Source organism: Cylas formicarius, unplaced genomic scaffold (assembly GCF_029955315.1).
Source record: "Cylas formicarius isolate icCylForm1 unplaced genomic scaffold, icCylForm1.1 PGA_scaffold_1__22_contigs__length_36826433, whole genome shotgun sequence".
Taxonomy (NCBI): Eukaryota; Metazoa; Arthropoda; class Insecta; order Coleoptera; family Brentidae; genus Cylas; species Cylas formicarius.
The window spans coordinates 22,734,353-22,754,814 of NW_026844264.1; the positions used below are offsets into that span (position 1 = coordinate 22,734,353).

Here is a 20,462-nt window from a genome sequence, read left to right on the forward strand (position 1 = left end):
GGGGTGTTACATTAAATCATTACAGTTTATATTGATATAGCACATTGATTGTGCGATTTCCAAAATTTTAGCTTTCAACGATTGTAAAAATAATTAAACTTTAATTGGGGCTATTTTGAAAAACAAAATTTGGGAACATATAAATTAGGGAAATGAAGATTTATCGCACTATTTTAGACTTCAAAATATTTTGTTTAAATTAAGCAACACCCCTTAAGTAATTGCTTAATTTTTTAAACAACGGTTGAGTTGCCAAAAGCAGGTAATCACCTACATGTGGAATTACAATGCTGTTGTTTGAAACGCCCTTTTGTTGTGTATTTTTTAGTCGCGAATGGTGATTGTCAATGAAATAATGTTTTTTAATTCATTTTTGAACTATGCAGGAAAACTGATGACCACGTTTTCTGTCTATCAGTTCAATCGAACATGAAGTCCATTAGGCATTAAAAAAAACTGGTATTGAAAACTGATTTATTAAATATGAACATTTGTTCTTTAAATATAATATATACTAGTCTGTACATATATATAAAGTACTATATAATGGAACAAAGAAATAACACTTATAGTCATAATTCAACAAAAACATAAATAAATAAAATAAACTATTTACGTTTCACAAATGTACATCTATTTACAATTGGCTAAAATTTCTACATTTTATTAAAACGTAAACATGAAAGTGAAAAAATTTGATAACCAAAGAAATACAGACTCAAATTCTGCTAAATCCAAGATTTTGTGCAGTTTCCTCTATAAACCAGTCAGACAATTAACCAAAGTTGAAATTGTGGGCTAGAGTAAGTCAAGTAACTACAGTCCGGAATTCGCTTCAGGCAGATGATTGTGAAATTCATTAAATGTGTGTGGCACTTTTAAAACAAGTTTAATGAATTTCTTAATTTAGTTGAGAAGTTTTGTTTTTTTTTTTGTAATGCTGATGTTAAATATATTTCTATTTACCGTGTGCTCAAGATAGAAGGCAAAAGCCAGGAAAACATTAACATAAACTGAACATTGTTAGGTAAAAAGATGCAAAATTTTTCTTTAATTCATTATTCTTCCTTGCACATATTGTCTATTAATCTACGTGCAGACAGAATTGTTTTTTAAGAAATTCCTTTAAAATGCGTATAAAATATGCATAAATATAACTATTTTAATTGCACATTACTACGTTGACAACAGACTTCTAACAGGTGAAAAGATTGCGTAGATACCCTTGCTGCAGTTACTTCTGACAGAGTGGCACATAAATCACCTTTCTAGAGTGATCTTAAACTTGCATTATCTTGTATTGTAAATTAGTTAGCGATTGAAGCAAAAATACAATTTTCAAAAAAATGTCAAAACCTGAAATCTTCTAAGAATAAAGTAATGGTTGCTGGTTTATTATTGAGCAACAATGATACACCAATGAGATTTCATAAGATCAAAGTAATTTGAGACACATATGTACTCTGAGATTTACAACATGAAGACTATACACAGTCTTTATATTTTATTCAAAAGTCAAAAGATAAAAGAAAATCAAGACCACAAATTTTGACTGACCATACAATGTGTTACTGTTTCTTGGCATCAATTTCTTTTAGGTAAGGCTGTCGAATATTGTAGATGATTGTACTCTATCCTTTATTCCGAGCTGATTTTTTTGCGTACATACAAAAAAAAAAAATGGACGGACTACGAAAATGTGGTAGGTGTCCAATACTTTTTTGATGATTGTATTGCAAACCTTCAAAAACCAATTCAATTTAAATTTATTAAAAATTCGAAACTATATACCCCTGAGTTTCTGCAATAAAATTGCGATAAAAATTCTGAAATTATAAATTTTTATTACCAAACAATCCATTATCAGAGAAATATTTTGGCACACTGAATGAAGTGACTGGAAGTAGTACTCAGTATTCCCATGAGTCATCAAAATTTTTTTCCCATCAATGTATTACGTAAAATTTCATGCAACTTAGTACAGCCTGGAAAAAATGATATCACCACCTAACATACTGTCTGTACTCGTCATTCACTGAGACCCGTTTAATTGTTTCATAACCTAGAATGATGCTAAAGCTAAACGTGGCCGACTGTACCAATCGTGCGCTTAGACCTTTGGTGAACATTTTTAGGCCTTCTTCATGCCACAAGTCCCTAAATGTATTGCTCATTGACTCTAGTCTCTGAACTTGCAACCTTGCACGGACTACATCTAGTGGGTTGGTTATGATGGTGGTAGTAAAACCTCCCAGAGTGCCGGCTACACACTGAATTAAAAGATGGGACACCCAACCAGGCACCACTCTGTACATTTCATCTATAAATAAAGGCAAACTTGAAACGATATTTTACATAGTGGTCTGACAAGAGAACAAAAGCATATATTCCAAAGCTTTCACTCCATACACATTGAGAATCTCGACATTGAGTAATATGGGGTCAGAATTGTCACAATATCATGCGACGCGCTTTGAGATTTCAAGTTGAAATTTGTCTATTTAGTTCACAGTTATGAACTTTGAGTAATAATAGTGTGCACTGTTGAACAGTTACCAAGAAAAATAGAAAATAATAAATCAAAATGAAGAAACAAATGCCCAATCTATTAGAAAAAGGCAAATGGAAACAAATCTATTGGCGCTTCAAACTGGTAACCCCAAAACTGAAAATTGGTCACCAATTTGCACACATGTTGCATTTAATTGTTCTTATTTACATTCTTTTACTTCTAATGGTCATGACTACGTAAAGTCATTCGGTCACTTTACAACAACAGGTAACTTCAGACAAAATTTCCTAAAGAATGCCTTCGTAATGAAAGGGTCTGGACTAACATATCATCCTCCACATTTGTTAACAATATTCTTCTAAATTGTCATAAAATGGCGATCAATTCTTCTAACGGCTCCCGCAATTACCTCATACAGGATACCTGATCCCATCTGGCCTGGTTACTAGCGTGAATATGACATCCAGAAAGCATATTATTATATACATAATGGAACAAACATATCACAAATCCATACACATCCACTTAAGACAAACAATATTTCCCAAATTTATAGGCAATGCGCCTCTATCACATCAGATAAGAAATGTACAAAACACTATTTTAAATCAAATGACACTACTTTTAATTGATTTCTACATTTTCTGGAACCGGGCAGAGGCAACGTCCGCCATGTGCAATGGTTCCCTCACGAATATTAACAAGGTATACTTCAATATAGTTTCAAAATCCTCAAATCATCAAGAGCAAAAGCGTTACTTTTTGGAAACGCAAAACTCACCTTGGTATAGATGATAAAATCCCCACCAAAGGGCAGAGTTTGGAACATAAGCTGCTAAACTAGCCCAGTAACCGCGATAAAAGCCAACAACTCCATCAATTTTCAAGATTCTTCTTGTAATTTCAAGAGTTACAGCTAATTTGCTTCTACCTTGGGTTGTATTTATGCCTAATGGGTTAAATGCAAGCTAAAAACAACATAATTAAATTACATAAAAATCTATTGAAAAATTTGCAATTAAACCAACATTTTTACATTAATTTTTAATAGAACACAGAAAAAATTACTAATTATTAATTGCAGAATAACTGAAAGCACAAATTTGTCTACACAAAATTTTATTACACTAGGTACTTACTTTATCTCTTTCTGTGGAAGCTATTCCCATCATCATAAGATGCTGACTTAAAACATCAAATGGAACAATAATAGTTTGTCCTACTAATGATGCTGCACCTCCAGCTACCAGAGCCCTTAATCGCGAATCTACATTTTGTTTTTTTAACAAGTGCCTTACTCCTTCATATGTGGAAATATAGAAAACCCCTGAAGACAATTTTAATTTGCACCATGCTCATACAATTCTTGTTAATTAACTTCAAAGTGCTTCTGCTTTCAGTAAAAACTATCAATTTAAACTACCCTCCTCTCAATTTTAGGACCAATAAAAGATGTTTTGAACCCAGAGCCACTTTTGAAAATTAAATATAAATAGATTTACCACTGACTATTTGCACTGATGAAATCCAAAATCCTTTATATAGTCCAGAAACTCCTTCATATTTATAAATTTTTCCGTAGGCATCAAACATACCTAAAATTGAAAAAGTCTGATTTATAAACAAATTGTTCATAATATTAATGAAGTGACTTACCACTGTACATGTCGCTATGTTTTTGAATTTGCAATCTGGTTTTTATCAGAGTTAAAGGATATAGAGCACATCGAATGCTAAAAGAACTCAACATGGACAAGGGAAAAAACTTCTTTTTATCCATCATGTCCCATTCTATAGTTTTGATAAAGTCCTTTCCTTCACGTACGTCTACTGGCAGAAATTCCATTTTGTAGGTATTAGGTATATGTTTTAACCTTTGACTTTTAGGTTAGGTTACAGATTTCTCATGACACCTTGCGTTTCCTTTAAATTCACTAATGTTGCATTTTCTAAAACTGCACGAAATGTGTTTACAATTCTTAAGTAATACTTTTTACCATTGTTAGTTGGTATACCAAAGCGACCACGTAATACAGACATTCTAAAGGAAACTCACATTTTACATCCATAGATCACCAGTTATTTTTACAGTTTCCGAAGATATGCTTATAATTATGTAAAAGGTTTTGGGTTTATCAACATAAATATAAAAAAAAGGTCATTAAAAATTTGGAAAAATGAAATCCGTAAAATTTCCCCCACTGTCTATCAACCAAAACCACCGTCAGGTGGTTTTGTTTTGGTGAAAATTTTTCTATTTTCTGAGACCAACTTCTTATAAACCTCTTATCTATGGTATTATTCTTAAAGCCTTATAATTATGTAAAAGGTTTTGGTTCTGTCAACAAATAATATTAAAAAAAAAGGTCATTAAAAATTTGGAAAAATGGAATCTGTAAAATTTCTCCCAGTGTCTATCAACCAAAACCACCGTTAGGTAGTTTTGTTTTGGTGCAAAATTTTCTATTTTCTGAGTCTAATCGCATATAATCTCTTATCTATGGTATTATTCTTAAAAACCGGTAAACAGGATACAATTTCTATTAAATTTTTAGCAGATGGACAGTGCTGTTAAAAATGTGTGTGTCTTGTAACTGGCTATTTTTTGAGGGTAGGCACGACGCAATTTTTTTCAGCAAAATGAGCTTGATTATTCTGGTGGAATTTTGTTTTTAAAGGTTGTTTTTTACAAGTTGATACAAAAATTGACACTTTTTAGCGTTTGTTTGTTTTATGCAAAAATGTTTTTACCAATGATATAAGAGTAGAAACGAGGAAAACGAGGATGTTTGTTTTTTAATAGTTTTTAATTTTCTTGATTATATTTTTTAATACCTACATGTTTGTAAATAAATTGTCCATTATGTGAATACTAGACTTGCCATGAAGGAATGAGCGTTCCCGGTGCCATACCTTGCTTCTTGAACATCTTTTCCACTTATATAGATATCTATGTATCACATAAGGTTATATTTAGACTTTTTTCCCATTTTTCGTAATTTCGACTTTATTTACATTTTTCATAGAGGTTAAACGTAAAAGCTCTGCTCAAATTTAGACGCACACATTCTGGAAAAAATAGCTGGCATTTTTTTTAGTAGACACGTTGCAATGTTTACATGAAAAAATAAATAAAATAAAAACAAATTCATGTAGAAATATCAAAATGTCTACCAGCTTTAAGACAGAATTACATAAAGTCAACCTCATCTAGCGACCGCCTAAGCGCGTTATTTTCTACAACTAACTAACTGATAAAAGCCAATTTCGACTTGGATAACCGCTGATAAATTTCTTGAGTCATTCGTTTATTGAGCTAGTGCCAAATCAAACTCGTGACTACAGAGACGTTTATCAAAATTGTTGCATATTATACTACTATTGAAACATATGTACTGGAATGTGTATGTAGTATTTTATGGTGGAACTATACCTACTCCTTTCCCAGAAACTATAGTGGAAAAAATAAAATATATGTAATATAAAATTTTTTTTAAATAATTTTAAATGAAAGACTTATTTTATTATATTTTCATATATACAGGGTTTGCTTTAAATCGTGCGCTCATATTAACTTTTTATTTTTATTTTAGGAGCAGTTTTTCTTCAGTTTTTGTCTAATTTGTAAACTTACATAAATTAGCGGAATAAACTTTTTCAAATGTCTCTGTCAAAAAAAAAAAAAAATAGAAAAACTTACTTCAACTACACATACTTAGATTAAAAAATAATAACAATTTTTGGTGTTGCCATCTGTTTTATTTATTTTTAAATATAATGTGATGTATAACAGGGATCGGAATTATGGATGTAATATAGGAAGAGCAAAATTTCTGTCGATCAATTTTTAACTGGTAGGTGTGACAGTTTCTCGAATTAATTTTTTCACGTGCAAAAATGAAAAATGGAAACTTTGTTCTGTATGATTTGAGTGTAAATAGCAACGTTTTCCTTATATTGTATTTATTTAAAGGTATTTTTAGTAGTCTTTTATATCACAGCGTATTGGGGTGAAATAGTTAATTAAAACAGTTTATCGGCATTCTTTAAATAAATGGTAAAAATTGATTCGCCGCAAGTGGAATTGATATTATGGTAAAGGAAGGACTGATTTTCCAGGCATGCCTATACATTTCACCCACTAACCTGCATTTTGCGCCATTTTCTTCCTAAACAGTGATTTCCACAGATTGAGTCTACTAGGAATATCAAATCCATATTCCATCTTTGATCCAGTTCACATTTGAACTTAACTTAGAAATTTATAAACAAGAATGTTTAAAAAAGATATTTCAATTATAAAAAGATGAAAGAAAAGTACAAGGAGAATAAAATCTGTATAAAATGGTCAAATCCTATATTGTTAACTAATTTGATTTTCGCCAAGTCCCCTATTAAAATCTCTTGTTATGGGCCAATATTAAAAAAACAAGACAAGACAAATTAGGACTGAAGAAAATCGTCCATAAGTCCGAATTAGTGACTCGCAGACACATATGTGGTGTATTTAAATGTGTTATTTAAAAAAAATGAATATATTTTGCGATTCGCAAAACGTGTCAATACTATACATAGTTTTTTAATGCGAGACAGTAATAAATATATAAATACATTTATGCAAATACAATAAAATTATATATATATATATATATATATATATATATATATATATATATATATATATATATATATATATATATATATATATATATATATATATATATATATATATATATATATATATAAATTTAATAATAATACTAATAAAATGTAAATATGCATCGACAGGGATTATTAAACAGGGTTGACAAAATAAAGATTATATCGTAAAGTTCAGATGAATTGCTATGATAGTTTGATAGTTTCCGATAAATTCTGTATTGCCGTTTTTATATACAATGCAAACATAAGTTTGGTGAATGAGAGTAATGTGACAGCTGAGTTACTAAGCTACTACAGGTAATTTATTATAATAATAAATATAATAATAATGGATGGGCAGATAATTATGATATTAACGTATTATGTAAATTCATCAAGTAAATAAAAACTTATACATAAGTAAGTATAATACTTTCATCTTCGTGCACAATTCGTTGTTGACTCCTCAACTTCAGTCATATTCGAACACATTTCAATTATTTTTGCACTTCGATTGTTGAGTTTTGGCGGCGAAAACCTTTGAACACATTGAGAATAATAATTTTCTCACAGAAAGCGCAGCCATTTTCAAGAACGAACTTTGCCAACAACTACGGAAAAATAACTATCATCACACATATCACTCTACCTAGAACTAGAAAATAAGAACTAAAAGTTCAGATTTTCATGGAATTATCTACTTTGACATGACAATTGTTTCGATCACACCCTGTCTTTTTCAAATGTAATATTTACAAACTATGGTCTGTTCATAGATATAAGAAAGTGACCAATTGCTTGTGAATGGGATTATCCAAGGGTGGTCATTAACATACAATGCAACAAGATTATTACCTAAAGTTTCGGAATTAAAATTCAGGTAAAATTGTGGTCCGTAATAGAAAATAATTTTATACCTACCTGTGTTTAATATTCTTTGGTTTAGTATACTACTTAGTTTAAGTTTATTAGTAATCATTCTTATTTCGTGTGTAATACAGCGTGTGTTGAATCGTGTGCGAATTATGCAAAATATGTGCGAGTCTAGTGTACCTCAGGAGACGCTCTCGCCCAAATGTCGAAAACACTATTCTATTGAGACTAAGGAAGTTATAAACAGTATTTATTTGACTCTCATTGAACGGGGTGCCAGCAGGCAAGCATCTTTAGAAGAAACGGCCACATTGACGAAAATTCCAACATCAACTGTGTGGAATCCCATTTCAGCGAGGAAAAAAAGAAGCGATGTTGACATTTTCTCGAGTGTAGATGAAAGTGATCAAGATATTGAACATGTTTGGCACCAACTGAAATCTGCCATTCGTCGTAACAATGTTTTTGCCGTATTAACTCCAATGTCCTCAAACTTATAGAAACCGAAGTTTTTAACATCCCTCCAGAAACTTGGACAAATTCTGTTAAACATATAGAAAAAGCAGAACAATCGTGTATCCATATTGCAAATAATAATTAGAACAGGCTATGATAGCGATAGTGATACTGATATATTATGTAAATAATTTTAAGTAATTTAAGCAGGTAATAAAAATAATTTGGAATTTTATTTTAGATTTAAACATAAATACATAAATAAATATTGTTTAGTATCTTTCCTAACAAAACCCCAAATAATTAAATTCTAAGCAAAGTACAGACCTGTTCGGCCATATTTCCTTCTTACAGCTTTCCCGGGTCTTTCCTTAATTCGTATCAGTTAGTCACTTTCTTATATCTATGAACAGACTTTACCATTACTGGTATCGATCTGACATGGACACCGCATCTTACCAAACGACTCCCATTTTGCTGGTCCTTGTTTGGTTCCACCACAATATTGTTCACGATCTTGTCACTGTCTCCTGGAGTGCTTAAAGGTGCGTACAAAAATATTTCTCACATAGACACATACATTCTTTCCAAGATATACAAGTTCAATGTAGATTCATCAAGTATACCCTTCACTATTGCTTTGATCTTTATTGCAGTGCTGACGATTTCCAAAATAATTGTTGTGTCTCCAATACCCTCTACTAGATCTTATTTTTAACTTTAAAAGCACAGTTCACGTGTCGATGGCCAAATCGAATTTATTCCCGCTGAAAGAAGACTTAGATTTTATTTTAATGGAATATAACTTTGATTGCTCAGTGGCCACCGGTGTCAGTATTGCTTAGTTAGTTACTACTTCGAAAGCATTTCTAGGTATGTACATACGAGAACTAAATTTGGGACGATAGGGCTAGGTGAAATTTTGGTGATTATTGGTTTTTAATTCGCCGTTGGCTCGATATGGCAGTTTGTAGGGAGATCGAAGTATTCAATAGGATTTATAGATGAATCCCTTACTTCAAAGTAACCTTAATCATCACAAGTAAGTGGTACATTTTACGAATCAGCTCTTGAATCTGTAGACAGTCAGTACTTGGCTATCCCATTCAACAATAGACTCTCTTACCTTGGACCTTGGTGACAGAGTTAATAGGTGCCTTGACTTTACGGTAATATCTTTCAAGAACCATCACACTGCTTTATATTGCCCTTTAGTGCGATCCGTTCGGGAATATGTGCCTGATCAAAGAACTGTTCTCCGTTCTGAAGATGACTAAGATGGATGTCAGGATCGAATACGAGCCACTATTTCTGTGTGTAATTTAAAAGTTACATTAGTTGGGATTAGTTTCCGGCCGACAAGTACTATTTTGTCGAACTGTTAAAACATAAAGAGGACTGATTTTTCTTGTTCCCTTCTAAAATCTTCACAACTTCAATTTCGATGAGCGTAAGTCAACACTAAACGCGCTTGAAACAAGAACAAATTTACATTTTTTCTGATGCTGCAAGTGTTTAAAAAAAGCTGAATTTATCCAATAGAGAACAATGAAAATAGCTGTCCACGTGCAAGTTTTCGTAGCTTATAATTTACAAGGTAACAGCCCTTGCCCGCAAAACAAAATTGTCTCATGTATTTCACAATCAACTTTATTATTCAATAGGGTGCATCTGAAGGAATAATTTATGTAAATATCGCAAAATGAAAATCGAAAACGTAATCGCAAGCCAGTGTCGTCCAGTCAGTGTGAAATTAATAATTTTTTCCACTGTTATATACTTAAAAATTATATTTGCCCAGAGTTTATTAATTAAAATGTTAACTCGTTAATTACACTAATCGTTGTGAAATTTTATTTGAGTTCGAGGAGTTTTCTAACATAATTAAAAAAAATCTACTCCACTGAAGCCGGGTTTCTTTCTGCAATTTCCGGGTTCACTACGTAATAACGGTCTTTATTTTCTGGCAATTTGAGTATGCGCGAAAATATAAATAGGGGTGTACTATTGGGGAACCCGGAGTCGTTTTTAAAATGGGGGCGGATTGCGAGCTCTTCTATCATGCTAGGATCATGATGGTGCTATGCGGCATTTGGAGACTGGAATTACACAACAGCACAAATTTTTTTAAAGCCGCTTATCCGTTCTATTCTGTCGTAATACAAATAATGTATTCACTAACTCCTTTGTTGTTGGGAGCAAATTTGCCAAATTTATTTAGAACGGACCTGACTGCAGGTGAGCGATTTTGAAGAAAGAAGAGTTTCTACTTTTATTTTTGTTTGACACGTTTTTGGTGCCAATATACGTCACCGTATATTTGTTTTTGAAGCCGTTTTCTTTATAAACCTTAACTTTTTCATACTAATCATTCAGGACATTTTGTATAACCGCGATGGATTAAAAACGAATTTGTATCATTTATTCGCAAGCCACGGTAAATATTGATGGTGACAGAACTTTATCAAAGGATTTTTTTTTCTGATAGATTTCTAACTTGCAATGTACGAAAATAGGTTTGAAGTCTGGAAAATGTATATTTGCCTCTCCTTAGTAAATGACCGCTTCATTACTCTACTTTATAATAATTATTATAAAAATTATTGAGAAACTTTAGAGACTAGCGAACACGAAAGAATCGAGGAATTTCTTTTTATTAATTTCTTTAGTTAAATATTAAAATTCAATATCATATTTAAAAGATGTTGCTTGACCGACTCCCCAAATAAAGATTGCTAAAACACATTGTAATTTTAAAAATTTATTTTTGTGAAAACAATTAAAGTTATTTTTTAAATTCATTTTTTATTAGAAAATCAGGTGTGGTACCCAATACTGACGTTTTTCGTAAGATCAATTAGATTTTAATTATTCTTTTTACAATAATATTAACTAAATCTCGTTTGCAAGCATGTTTGCAAGATTATGTTTAAGCCAATAGTGATAATACAAAATACTAAAAAATTCTTAGAACGCAAATATGTAAAAAAAACGACATATTCCACAGGGTAGATATTTTCTGCATAATCCCATCAACACAATTTCTGCTAATTTCAACACAACAAAACAACAAAAATAGCATTCTTTTGTGACTGGTTACAGGCGATTTTAAATTATTATATAATGATTTTTAGAAATTTGACTGGGGTGACTTTGGAAGTTGCTGTTCAGTACTTTAATTCCATTCCTTCAATTATATAATATACGTTATGTAAAGGGTTGTTTGTGCTACTCTAAAATACCCAATTATGAAATTATGTCGCGAGTCATTTCGGACCTTTGCCGTATTTTGGTTACAGATCTGGGAGGAATCCGAATCCGTTTTCGGTAAATTTTGAGCATGGATGGCATTTTGACCATTGTCAATTTTCAATTTGTATTTGTTTTTTTTTAACCAAATGTTCGTAGTAGGCAACACATTGATAAAATCTTTCTGGCACTAGACAGTTTAATAAACGCATGCAGAACCATCAGAACTGACAAACTTCAAAATACCATGCAGCGTTTTAAATATCTACCGATAACTTTCGATTGCTCTCCGGTATTTTAGAGTAGGGAGTAGAAAAAGTAGATTTTCTGTCAATTTTCTGTCAATTTTAAAATAAAATTAATTTAATTCTGATCATCTTGCTTTTTAAAACGCATTTTTGTCTATTATCGGTAAAATGGACCCCTTACTATTGTTTCGCTCTGGATCTCTGATCATCTTGCTTTTTAAAATGCATTCTTGTCTATTATCGGTAAAATGGACCCCTTACTATTGTTTCGCTCTGGACTACTAAATGTATTTCAATAACTCTATTATAAGAGGTCATTACTACTGTTCATCATAATAAATTACCCGGAAAAGAAACTAAAGGATCGTAAGCAATGCGAAAGTGCATGTTTTGTTTATCATTTAAATAAATAAATAAATAATGGCTTTATTCAAAACAGTACGAATAATGAGTAAGGTTATATAGTATTTGAAAGTGGTGAATTCCAACATTAAAAACATAAAAGTCGTTAGATCAAACGGGTAAATAAGGTCCATAACGTGCATCCTATTAAAGGCAGGTATTAGGGAAACGGACAGTATTAGAAATTATATATATATATATATATATATATATATATATATATATATATATATATATATATATATATATATATATATATATATATATATATATATATATATATATATATATATATATATATATATATATATATATATATATATATATATATATGAAGAAAATCGTTCAAGAGAAAATGCTGCAATTATTTCCGACTTTTTTAATCATTGTTAAAAGGTACTATTTTAAAACTGAGGCAAATTAAAATATTTTTTGTTTAATGGTTTGCTCTATTACTTTAAGGAAAGTGGTGGGGGAGTGCTCGAAAATTTGCTTGAATAAATGTCCATTTCTCCCAAACCGTTTAACTTGGAGTCCTTAAAAAGGGCTTTTAATAGGTTGTTAATATCACAGTGTGGCGCGATTGTGGTTGCTTACTTTGCCTCCAGGTGGATTTTGCAGAAATTGAAAATGTGCAAAAATTTTCTGACTTACTGAACGAAAACCGCATCTCAATATCTAACCTAAAATATGAATAAATGAATTTAATGCTAAAAAAAATTATTATCTCAAATTTACCAAACAACACTCTAGTTTATAATTTATGATAAATGACATTTAAAATCAAAACAAGATATTATTTATGATTATTACTTTTTTTACAATTTCTTCTAAGTGCCCCACAAAAAACTCCGTAGATGTCATTTTTATGTTTTCATATACTTAGCATTATCACTTATTTTTCTATTAAAAATTGCCAATCAATAACAGGATCGCTAATCAATTGTTGGACACTAACTAATTTTATTAATTAGTGAAGTACTATATAGTATTTATAATTATCAAGTTTGTTATGAAAACAAATTTTGTTTTTATGTGACCAAACCCATCTTTGATGTTCTAATTTGATGCTTGTCAATGTCTTTTGATGGCTACATTTATTCCGTTCTTAGAAAATTCGCACTGTCAGCAATCACCTAGGAAAAGTCCATTTTATTGACACCAAGTCTATTAAAATGCGTTAAGCCTTTTTTATTTCAGAAAATATTCGAACATCTCCACCACTTTGCTTGCAGAGCAAACAGCATTAGATAAAAAGATTTGAATTTTTTTCAGCTTTTAGATAGTACCCACTGTAACTATGGTTAACATATATAACAAACATAACAAATATTTGTAGACGCCGGTTTTTAAAATTTAAGATAACAATTAGTTCCCCTGTTGGTCATTTACTTAATTTTTTTTCAAAATTCCACGACCGCTCGTTTCCCAGCATATAAAATTATTTATAAAAAATATATAAAAATAATAAAAAATAAATTCCAAATTAGGTTAAAAGGAAACCAAAAATAATGAAATTAACAGATTTCTTCGACATAATTCCATGATATACTTTAAAACTGAGTCATGTCATAAAACGGTATCATATTTTTAGCCCTAGAAACGGTCTCAAAATTTCTATTTTCTGGCCTGCTGGTTATTAAAGCATCGATGTGCCAATCGAAAAAAATCGTTAACGTTATTTCCATAGCACTAAAGAAGGAGGCGGAGACGTACATAAACGACGAGTGTCAAATCCGAAAAATTTATCACAGCCACGTAACGTTTTGCAATTCGTTAACTAAATTCTCCTACGCATGCGCAGTTGGCGGCGTTGTACTCCACTGGGAATTCGGTAGGTTACCAGCTCCTTTCGTCAGTATAATTTGCCTCAAATAAATATTATGTTTTAGGAATAGCGGACAGTTATGCGTTCTATAGATCACAAAGGGATAGTAATCAAACAGTCGATAAGCCTTTGCCGCTTCATTTCTGGTATCCATTCGATAAAAACAAATTCCACATTTGGGTTTTACTGGATCAGTTATGGCAAATAGTTTTAACGGTGTGGTACACCACCGCGTTCCAGATCTTTAGCAATTCTTTGCTAATTTTTTTGAGAGCGCAACTGAAAATATTCCAGCAATATTTTAAGAGCTTTCATAAAAATCTCAATCGTTTAGGTCAATCGGGCGAAAGCAATTCAGCATTCAAAAATTTGCGGTTACTGTGCTCAGGCCACCAAGAATTTATAAAGTAAGTGAGCATAAATTTGACGGCAGTTTAATTCTGATCAAAATTCGTAGATTTTGTGAAAATGGGAAAAAAAATCTTAACTGATATTAATTTTAATAGTTTCATTATTTACATTTTAGTGCGGTGGATGGGAATTTTATATATCGGGGGACGCAAGAAAGTCGAAACATCCCATAAATATTACACAGTTTGGAAGATCAAAGGCTTCCAGTTTTACTGATGAATTCTTGATTTTAAAGGGCACTCTCAGAATTTTTGGGCACCGCACTTGCTATTCTTAGTAAGATATATTAGTATCGGATGTTTGACGTCATAAGTCACTCAGTGAATGTATTCTCACTGTTTTTGAAAAATGCAGCCAAAAACTAATGATCCTAGAAATGGTGGTAATAGTAAGCCAAAAAATTGATTAACTCTTTCTGTCACTCGATTATTAAACATAATAACTGCCAAAAGTAATCGACGATGGAATTTTAAAAGTTATAAGATAAAGAAACACCACAATACGTTTTTATTCCACTTACTGAAACTACAGACGTTCACCAAAAAAAATTATTCTTAAATGAATTAATGTTTGTAATTCAGTTTAAGTTAATAGCCTTTTGTGTGATATTTCACCAAGTCTAAACTACAATTAATTAATTTTTTATTGCGTTTTTAACTCTCTCTCAAAAATTCAAAAATGTTATCCAAAAGAAAAGGTGTAGTGATGATATAAATAGATAACCGAACCACTGCACACGATTTTCATTGGAAAAAAATCGATTGTTAATTTTCAATAATCGCTTTTTCAAAGTGAAATTTTCATGTTCAAAAACTTTGACCTTTAAGAATTGTAACTGTAACTTTAAAATCGAAATGTAGTAAAATGACATATTTTTAGGTACATTAACGACTTTAATAATTCGGTAAAAAATATTTTACTAGTGGAATACTGTTTCTCGTCGCTAATGTTCGCTGGCGCGGTGTTCCAAGTAATGGCGGTAAGTTTTTAAACGCATAACCCTTGAAAGCAAGATCCGAGCGCGGTTTGTTGAAATTGTAGGGGGTTAATGTACCATTCAACTGCATGTTTGTGTTTGTTTTATTTAGCCAATTAATTCTGTTGGCTTGGAATTGCAACGAAATAGTGATTCAGGTAATTAAGCCCTTATACCAACAGCACATTTCAGTTATACGGGTGCATCCCTACACAATAATTTCCAAATCTAGTTAACTTTTATTGTAGATTTTGGAGATAACAGCGGTAGTGTGTGAAACGATTTGTACCAAATCAAGTACTTTTGGCAAATTTACGGCTCTTCTATTTATTCTTTTTTCTTTGTCAATATAGTGCAAACTCTATATACTTGAAAAATAACAATACGCATATGTGTTCTGTAATATTTAATTATTTTATATCTATATATATATATATACATATATATATATATATATATATATATATATATATATATATATATATATATATATATATATATATATATATATATATATATATATATATATATATATATATATATATATATATATATATATATATATATATATATATATATATATATATATATATATATATATATATATATATATATATATATATATATATATATATATATATATATATATATATATATATATATATATATATATATATATATATATATATATATATATATATATATATATATATATATATATATATATATATATATATATATATATATATGTATATATATATGTTAACATGTAAATATTTAAGAACTACATTTAATGTTTCAAATAATCGGTCATATATTTGCTTGCCAATGCTTGTATTTCCACCATTTCTTCGAGGGCATCGTCTCCAGGATACATAAAAAATGTGTCTAGCAGCTTAACTGAATACAAGGCTTGTTGAGGTGGTGATCCCAGATCAATTTCTTCTTCCTCTTGGTGCTCTTCCTCATCCTTTCTTGCTTGTTGTAATATGGCTTCGTCTGTCAAGTCTGCTGTTGTACGCAAATCCTGATCTATCACTATAAAATCTTGGAACTCCTCACTTGTAAACGTAATTGTTGTTTGAAACTGGTTTATCCACTCGCTTAGTGGCTGATCATCTTTCAAGTCCTATTCGCATTCTGTCTCGGTAATAAGTCCTGCATGACGCTAGGAGTATTGAATTGTTTCTGCTGCTCTTTCCAAGCTTTACTAATAAAGTTGACTGCATTTAGCATATTAATTAAAAATTTGTCTTCGGACTCGATCATTTAAAATAAAATGTTTTTCCTGTATCGACTCTTAAGTTTTTTATTACGCTCTGGTCCATCGGCTCTAATACACTTGTTTTGGCTGGAAGAAATGCCAATTCAATATTCCGTAGATTTGGAATATGGGGATGTCCAGGGCAGTTACCTAAGAGAAGTAATATTTTCCTTCAGTTTTTTTCTGCATCCCATTTCCGTATCTCCTCTTTAAAAAATTGCGATGTCATCCATGCAGACTTGTTTGCCTTGTAAATGACCGGCAAATGTTTTTAAAACATCATGACTAGCTTTCTTTTTTCTCTCCCTCTCATATTGGCAGCTACTAACACTGTTAGACGTTCTTTAGAAAGTTTTCCACCCACACACTTTTCGCTTCGAAATTTAAGAGTTTTATCTGGCGTCATTTTGTAGAAAATACCAGTTTCGTCAGCATTAAAAATGTCGTCAGCAGGGTACTTTTCTGCTAGTTTTGGTCAAGTCTTCTCCAGCCAATCGTTAGTGAAGTTTTTGTCGACAACACGGTCTTCGCCACTTATCTGTCCATAATTTACCATGTCTCTGTTTCCCCAACCATCCTTCCGAAGCATTGAAATTGATAATGCCAAGAAAGAAGAAAACTTTTCTGCTTTTAGTTTTACAATAGGTCCAGAGAGTGGTACATTTTTAAGACGTTGCTGTTTTAACCACTGCAACATTGCTCGATCCAAATCTTCAAATTTTGGCTTTCTTAGTTTTTTACTAGAACTGCCTGCCGCTTCAGCCTGAATAATTTGTTCTTTGCACTTCCAAATCGTGGATAGAGTCGACGGTGTAAGTCCGTATCGACGTGCCGCATTACTTTTCTTTTCTCCCCGTTCTATCTCCCGAATTAAAGCATTATAGCTTTGTATGGAGACCTAATAGTACAACAAATTTTGTTCGTAATACAGAGTTTTATGTTATACAGAGTTTCGCTATAAGGAGTTTTCACTTTGTTAATTATCGATGTTAATAGGTTACGACGACACGATGCAGGCATGAACGCAACTAGTCATTGATGAAAGTGATTCTAGCTAATAAAACCATACTTTTTGGATATGGCACACAGGGAAGAGTTTCTTAATATTACGGACTTGTCGGCACTCTCAAATCTATTCAAAATAGACCCGATATATCTTAGACGTTTGTCGAGTCAACATATTTTGTTGATGTAGAAGACAATTGCGATTTCTGAATAAAACAAAAAAAATCTTATTAACTCTTCCGTGGAAATTGAAACATAAATTTTCGTATAAAACAATCAATGCCATTGTATATGGCTCAATCGTCGTAAATATATGTTTTAATTTCGAATCACACTTTTGAAGCTTTAAATCCCAAATTTAATAATTTTATCTGCTTAGATAAAATTTCTTTTGTCAGATTTCACGAAATATATGTATGGTAGAACTGACTACACGACAGTCTTTATTCTTTGCTTATGAAGTTTCGATTATGTTATGGTTAAGTCTCTCTCTGGCGGGGCTTCCATTATTATGATCTTAGGTGGAAGAGATGGAGAATATGTTATGTTCTTGTTAAGTATTATATCTCTTCGTAAATTAGAGAACTGAGAAAAGTGATCCGTGATTATTTCATCCATTCGCCGATGGTCCCTGCAGTAGAAAGTTTTAAATTAAAAAAAAAAACAAAAAAAAAACAATTAGCAATTAGCAGTAAGACGATACTCTTCCAGCTTATTCGTCCTTGGAAAAATTAGGGAAAGCCTAGACCAAAATGGCCTCATGACAGTGTATTATGCTTTATTTCATTCCCATATAATCATATGGCACAATATTATGGGGAAACTCTGTCAAAGCTGTTCGAATATTCAGGATACAGAAAAGGGCTATAAGAATTCTTGCTGGGGCTAAGCACAATGAACACTGTACTCCATATTTAAAAAAATATAAGATGACACTGCCCTGTATCTATATTCTCCATATTTTTTAGAAATTCAGAAACATACTAATATATTTGAAGGTGTGTCTCATAGTTATCCAACTCGCGCAAAAAATCTCCAGTTCCAAAGCACACAATATGCTACCAGATAGGTACAGACATATGGCTTTTGAGGTGTTCAAAACAAATATTAAAGTGTTGCTTATTGAAAATTGTTTCTGTAGTATGGACGAGTATTCCATCAAAATAAAAAAAATAAATTAAAATCCTTGGCTCACTGAAATGTGTGAAGAACGTAGCATACTATCTTGCATTTTCTGTACGATTTTTATACTCAGTGTTAGTGTTGTTGACTTTTATATTTGTTATTGTTCACTACTCTGTTATTTATTAAATAGATTTTTTTTTACACCTTTTTTCTTTTTATATTTTGTTTTTGTATTTTACCTTATTTTATTAACCACATATTGTGGTTAATAAAATTCTTCTTCTTGTTATGCCGGGTCTCTACTTTTATTTGACTACAAATTTGTCAAATTTGTTGTTCTTAAAGATTATCCGGATTAATTAATTTCGTTCGTTCGTTTTAATTAATTTAAGAGTATATCTAGATACTTTTGTAAAGCATGCTGAAAAATACTTGCTGAAAACTACTTGATTGATCATTGTTCTGTTTTTAGAGTGGCAAATTGTCTAGCGCCCTTTATAAAAGCGAATGGTACGACCAGGACATTAAAACAAAAGTCCTTGTATATATCATGGTGATGCGGTGTCAGAAGCCACTCAGTTTAACAATCGGTTCATTTGGTCCAATGACTACGGATGCTGTGATTTCGGTGAGCTGAGCGAAACAGTTGATTCAGAATGAACCGGATCTTTACAAAATTTAATCTGTACAAAATATTGAAATTGGCAAAAACTATAATTTAAAAATGAAAAGAATAATAGCAGTCCATTTACGTCAAGTTACGATGGTATATTAATTAAATTCGTTGATTTTACAACACGAAGAGTGGTTGTCCATGTATGAATACTTTTTTCCGATATATTTCCATTTTTTTAGTATCTACTGAGTGACGAAGTTTTTATTTCTAAAGGATTACAATTATGATGATTCATTTCAATTTGGAATTGAAATATACTGAAACATTAAGCGTTAAACAAATTTTCAAACCAAGTCGATTAACATTAATCACTACATTTTGTTCTTTTTAGAGGATGAAGTTGACATATTCCTATACAACAGTAATGAGGGCAGATTAAAAAATTATGGCAGGCTGCGTAAAATCATATTTTCACTAAAAAAATATTAAAAATGTCAGAAAAAAAAATCATATAAATTGAGTCTTTTCACCGGACGAATGGAAACTTTCTACAACAAAAAGTGAGCCAGATGATTTGTTTAAGTTTTTTTAGCAGAAAAGAAAAAGAAAACTGCATAATTGTGATTCTAAAAATTTAGCTATAAACTTAGTGATACTTTGCTGTAGGGTACTGTGTTTTTTGTTAAATACGATATAATTGTATGTTATGTACAGCAAATATTTTTTAATGGATCATTCGAATATTTTTTGGCAAATTTGTATGTGGCCTTTCAATAAATTTTGAATAGAAAGAGCTGTTTTTAATTAATTTGCAAAATAAAATGGATCAATTCCCAGATCCATTATTACCATAGAC

The 20,462-nt window shown here is 31.1% G+C and overlaps 2 protein-coding genes across 2 annotated transcripts; one reads left to right on the forward strand and one right to left on the reverse strand.

Annotated features, from left to right (window-relative positions):
- Positions 1–669: 669 nt before the first annotated feature.
- Positions 670–4,754, reverse strand: LOC132696021 (solute carrier family 25 member 44). The gene is made up of 6 exons (XM_060660541.1): positions 4,569–4,754; positions 4,169–4,467; positions 4,015–4,107; positions 3,652–3,839; positions 3,294–3,480; positions 670–2,320 (listed from the first exon to the last, which is right to left on the reverse strand). The coding sequence occupies exons 2-6, from the start codon at positions 4,356–4,358 to the stop codon at positions 2,001–2,003; spliced, it is 978 nt and encodes a 325-aa protein (XP_060516524.1). The 5' UTR covers positions 4,359–4,467; positions 4,569–4,754; the 3' UTR covers positions 670–2,000.
- A 5,761-nt stretch (positions 4,755–10,515) lies between these two features.
- Positions 10,516–20,460, forward strand: LOC132696913 (odorant receptor 45b-like). The gene is made up of 7 exons (XM_060662053.1): positions 10,516–10,720; positions 13,976–14,215; positions 14,274–14,616; positions 15,500–15,599; positions 15,662–15,754; positions 19,463–19,618; positions 19,998–20,460. The coding sequence occupies exons 1-7, from the start codon at positions 10,516–10,518 to the stop codon at positions 20,043–20,045; spliced, it is 1,185 nt and encodes a 394-aa protein (XP_060518036.1). The 3' UTR covers positions 20,046–20,460.
- Positions 20,461–20,462: the final 2 nt, after the last annotated feature.